General features: G+C 34.8%; 1 protein-coding gene across 2 annotated transcripts in view; it reads left to right on the forward strand.

The window, feature by feature from the left end:
* LOC135217330 (ras-related protein Rab-8A-like) overlaps positions 1-5,000 on the forward strand; it is a 98,643-nt gene that overhangs the window by 6,316 nt on the left and 87,327 nt on the right. The window contains exon 1 of one of the 2 annotated variants that reach the window (XM_064253131.1): positions 927-1,093. The exons of the other annotated variant lie outside the window; for it this stretch is intronic. Coding sequence (XP_064109201.1) covers positions 970-1,093 — 124 coding nt within the window. The 5' untranslated portion in view covers positions 927-969. Of the gene's footprint in view, positions 1-926; positions 1,094-5,000 lie in introns of those variants that run through there. 2 annotated transcript variants of the gene reach the window in all.

Consider the following 5,000-nt stretch of genomic DNA (forward strand, 5'->3'; position numbering starts at 1 on the left):
AAGTGAAATAAGATACCTGACGTGGACCTCTGTACGTGTATACAGACCAAGCGAGACCAATTTCATAACTGTGTAGCTGACTGGTTTTAGATCAAGCAGGCTTATGCCAGCACCGACACTTGCCTTAGGGCGTGTCGTAAGTGATAAGGGGTATAAGAGGTTTGCTGTGGACCCATAGACTCAAGAGACCAACCGAGATCTAATGGCTATGGCCCCAGGTGTAATCAGCAGTTATGTGCTGCCAAAGTGCAAGAGTTCATGCTGGTATAAGGCCAGCTTAAGCTAAATCATTTTTTTTTTTGCATTTCTTCCTTTATCTTAATTTTATAAGTAAGATGTGTCATTGTATTCCTTTTCTACGTAGCCCTCATTATCAGCTTTGAAGTTAGCTGTTAAAAAAATTTTGTAACAAAACATATGAGTCGCAGAGTATAAGAAAGAAGGAAAACTTAAGCGGATCGTCCTTATATTTCTCCTCGTCTGGCATATGATAACCACAAACGGAACCATTCAGGGTAATACATCTTAGCTGTATGGTATTTGTACAAAGTGATCAAATGAAATTGACAGACAATGTACGCATTTCATCAGAAGTGTTTTTATTTGGCTGATGAGAAAGTGTCATTCGCTGCTATTCGTAATTCAGTACCTAATTGTTTTGAGTTTGCAAGTTAAAGTGGTGAGACATCTTTCCATTTTATTTACTTTTTCCAGAAAAAAAAATTCGATGTCATTTTAAAATCGATCCAGAACGAAGTGTTATGGTATGTAATTTTCTTTGCGTGTTTCATATACACAAGACATCCATCTACCGTAGGAGAAAGTCAATATTAGATAAGTCACCCAATAAGTACTTAAAAGAAAACGTATTTTTTACCGGAATGAAAATGGGAGGAAGAGATCAATAGGTAGGAATGAGTCAGTGGAGTCTCAGTGCTAAAGTTGGCAGTGCCGTCTCTGTTTCCAGTCATGGCTGTCGACTTTACAGCCACGTATAAGGTTTTGGTGATTGGTGATGTGAATGTGGGAAAGACATGTCTCGTGCACAGGTTTTGCGATGAGAGATTTTACGACACTTACATCTCCACAGTCGGTGAGTACAGTGCTCCGCGTCTTCTCGTATTAAACAGCTGTATTGTGATAATCGCGATTACCACAACAAAAGAACGATACTGCTCTCGACGTGCCGTGCTGGTCAACCCGTCCTAACGCCTGGGAAGTTCATGCATATGACCAAAGGGTAAAAATAAAAAGGCGAAGTAACAGTTCCAGATTAAATACTGGATTATGGAAAACCCCAAAATGCAGTAAACATCGACTCCGGTGCCGTCGAGTCTCTGCCGTGAGCGAAGCAATTGGATTCCGTGTCCGATTCGTAAATTCCTGTTTTTGTTTTTGTTCTTTTTTTTCCTTCTCTTTCTCTTCATTCTTTCTTTATTACCTCTTCCTATCGATTTGACTTTCCTCAGCTGGATGCATAACAAGTGATGTGGAACGTGGCGTAATATTCTAAATAAAAATAGTCGATTAATTAAAGAAGAAATAGAAGGAAGCATGTAGTTTTTATCCGTATATTCCTTAGCTTTTATTGTATGCGAGTATGTAGTATATAGTGCGAATCCCCAATTTTAGTACGACGCATTTATGGACTCGGAAATTTGTCAAATACGATTATCAGGATTAATTTATCGTACTGTAAAGCTATTATAAAGAAAGCGTATCTTATATACTATTTTTACATTTAATAGCCCACATAATTACCATTATTTTGTTATATTAAATTTATGCGTACATCAGTAAGTGCAAAAACAAATTCACCGCGAAATGTTGTTACCCGAAGTTAATCGCTCTGCACAACAACCGAAGTAATACTTACTGTAGTGTCCATCGATACCAGGCAACATGGAACTGTCAAAAACGGGTCTATGTAAACAACATATTGCAGTCGTTGAACTATGAATAGAAATGGGGTGGGCTTATTTGTTTTTTATTTCATCCAGTACGCTGCTCGGCGACAGCTTTTGTTTTTGCTGTGGATAGCCATTCATTGTGATTTGTGAAGGACGGCCCAGCGGCGCCGACGGAATATTTTATGCCGATAGGTGTGGTCCGTCAAACGTGAAATCTTTTCGGGGCCTTTGTCTTCCGATCTTGACCGATTCTTTCTTTTTTATTTTTCGGACCTTTGGGTGGGTAAAAGCATCACGAAATAAAACGAAACAGAAACCGGACCGAGGCGAGGGATGGCATCGGTGAAAATGCGTTAGATAAAAGGGAAGAAGAGTCAAAGGGATGCTCAGTTGGCAGGTGAGGAGGAAGAGATGAAGATGGGAAAGCGCAAGACAATAGATTGGCTTTTGTTGGGAACTAATCTTCGGGTCAAAAAAGGATTCAAGTTTTGTTTATGGGCGGGAGAACGACTTGGAATGAGAAAAGCTTTTAACAAATTGAGGGATAATCTCCGGAAATACAGACTTCCAGCTAAAACTTGGAAATAAACAGACTTTTAGCTAAAACTTGTGGATGTAGTCTCAGGGGAGAACAATGACTAGGTTATCATTAACGAAAAAAAGGCGACGAAGTAAAAAAAAAAAAATCAGGGAGAAACCAGAACGCGATACATTTATCGAGATGTAAAAATCTTGCGTTTTGCAGAATGAATGAGAGGAAGGCATTTCATTTCAAAGTCGCCATTGTTAAGTAGAAAGTATACTTTGTCATCACGATGTGATAAACCATGATATGGAGTGATCTGACAAGCTAAAACAGCGTACCTTATTCTAACCAAGAATGAAATAAGTTGAATTAAAAATAAAGAGGAGCGGCAGTACATTGGATCTTTGTTGGCAGCGTTTATCAAATTGCGTCTCCCGCACCGTTCCAGTGGAAACTTTGGTAACTACGATTTATGGAAAAAGCTGTTTGTTGAATTGAGACCTGACCTCGGATAACTCCTGCCGTTGTGCAGTGTACAGTTGATAATTATCCGATGCTTCATTCAGTACGAGTAGTAACTGCCAGAGATAGAAATGAAAAAGACGAGAAAATAAAAATATTGTCCCTCTTCCTACACATGTGCGTTTACTCTCTGAAGTACTCATTTAGTCGTCAATATGATTATACATACACGTGTGTATTACATTTATATTATATCATATATATATATATATATATATATATTTATATATATGTGTGTGTGTGTATCAATATATATATGATATATATATATATATATATATATATATATATATATATATATATATATATATATATGCGAATACTACAGGAAAATGACAAGCAGAATGTCACTACCTATCAGGAGAAAGCAGTTGGTACTGACTTTCTGCCTGTCATTTTCCTGTGGTATTCGTTTATATATCGATGTCACGTGTATGTATATATATATATATATATATATATATATATATATATAGTATATATATATATATATATATATATATATATACACATATATATATGATATATATATATATATATATATATATATATATATATATATATATATATATATATATATATATATATTGTGAGGCAAATGCTCTCGCCTTTTCTTTCCAAGGAGGTAAAGGCCTGGCGATCAGACCCTCATTAGCAATTCGTACCTCAGCCGGGGTCTGTGAGTCAGAGATATTAGAGAATTCTCCCTTTAAGTCCTTAGGGGCTTTGTGTGACTCACGATTTTGTTTGTCTGTCTTAACTTTCAAAAAAAAAAAAAAAAAAAAACTTTTTTTTTCTCAGTGGAGTTGGTGGAGAAATATCCATGGTATTTCTGTTATGTTTTCCGAGGAATATTGTCGATGTTTTTCCCTTCATATTTTTCTTGGAAACTTTTTCTTTTCTTTACTTTGTTTTACATTGCTCAGGAATATATTCTCGATATTTTTCTATGGTTATATTTTTTTCCGTAGGAATATTTTTTTTGCTAATTTGTTTTATGTTGCTCGGGTAACCTCTTCTCGATATTTTTCTATGGTAATGTTTGATACTTTGCTTTTTATTGTTCAAGGGATGTTCTTGATCATTGGTTTATATCATTCAAGGAACATATGTAGTTTTGTTTAATATGTGTTCCAGTTACATTTAAAATATGCTTCCCATAATGTATAAAAGATAGACTTCCCATGAGCAGTTTTGCTTTAAAAGAAGCAGCGACATAAAGAGTAGGCATTTTGAATCAACCTAATTACGCAATCACTCTCATTTTTTTTTTGCCTCTGAAATTTACCACGTAAAAAAAAATAACATGATACCTTAAAGGAAACTTTTTCACTAAAGAAAAAAAAATCCCCTTATTCAATGTGAGTGATTGACTGTTTCCTATCTACTTGTACATAAACTTCAGAACTCTCTCCTTCCTCTCGTTTTTCCTGGCCCTTCTAATCTTCCGCTCTTCAAAGAGAGGGTATGTTGCCGCCTAAGATATCACTGCCCTCTCTCTTTCCTTCCTTTTTATTCGATTGCCTTCCTATTTTGAGGCCTCTGCATGTATTTATATATATGTGTGTGTTTGTGTCCAAAAATACACACATATAGATATGTATAAATAAATGTATATATATATATATATATATATATATATATATATATATATATTATATACATCGAGCTACAAATGTCCTTTAATATCTAATTCACTCTTCGGAATTAATATATTTTCATAAATGCTTAACCGAAGGGGAATTTTTATTAGTCGATAATAGAATTGGTGGCGCCCAGGCATATATGGAAAATATATTAATTCCGAGGTAGAGTGAATTAGATATTAAAGGACATTTGTCGCTCGATGTATGTATGAATCACGGTAATGTGATATAACATATATATATCAATAATATCTATATATATATCTATATATGTATATATATGTGTATATATATATATATATATATATATATATATATATATATATATATATATAGAGAGAGAGAGAGAGAGAGAGAGAGAGAGAGATTTCATGAATCATCCAGTTATATTAGACC

The sequence above is a fragment of the Macrobrachium nipponense genome, chromosome 7, assembly GCF_015104395.2.
Source record: "Macrobrachium nipponense isolate FS-2020 chromosome 7, ASM1510439v2, whole genome shotgun sequence".
NCBI lineage: Eukaryota > Metazoa > Arthropoda > Malacostraca > Decapoda > Palaemonidae > Macrobrachium > Macrobrachium nipponense.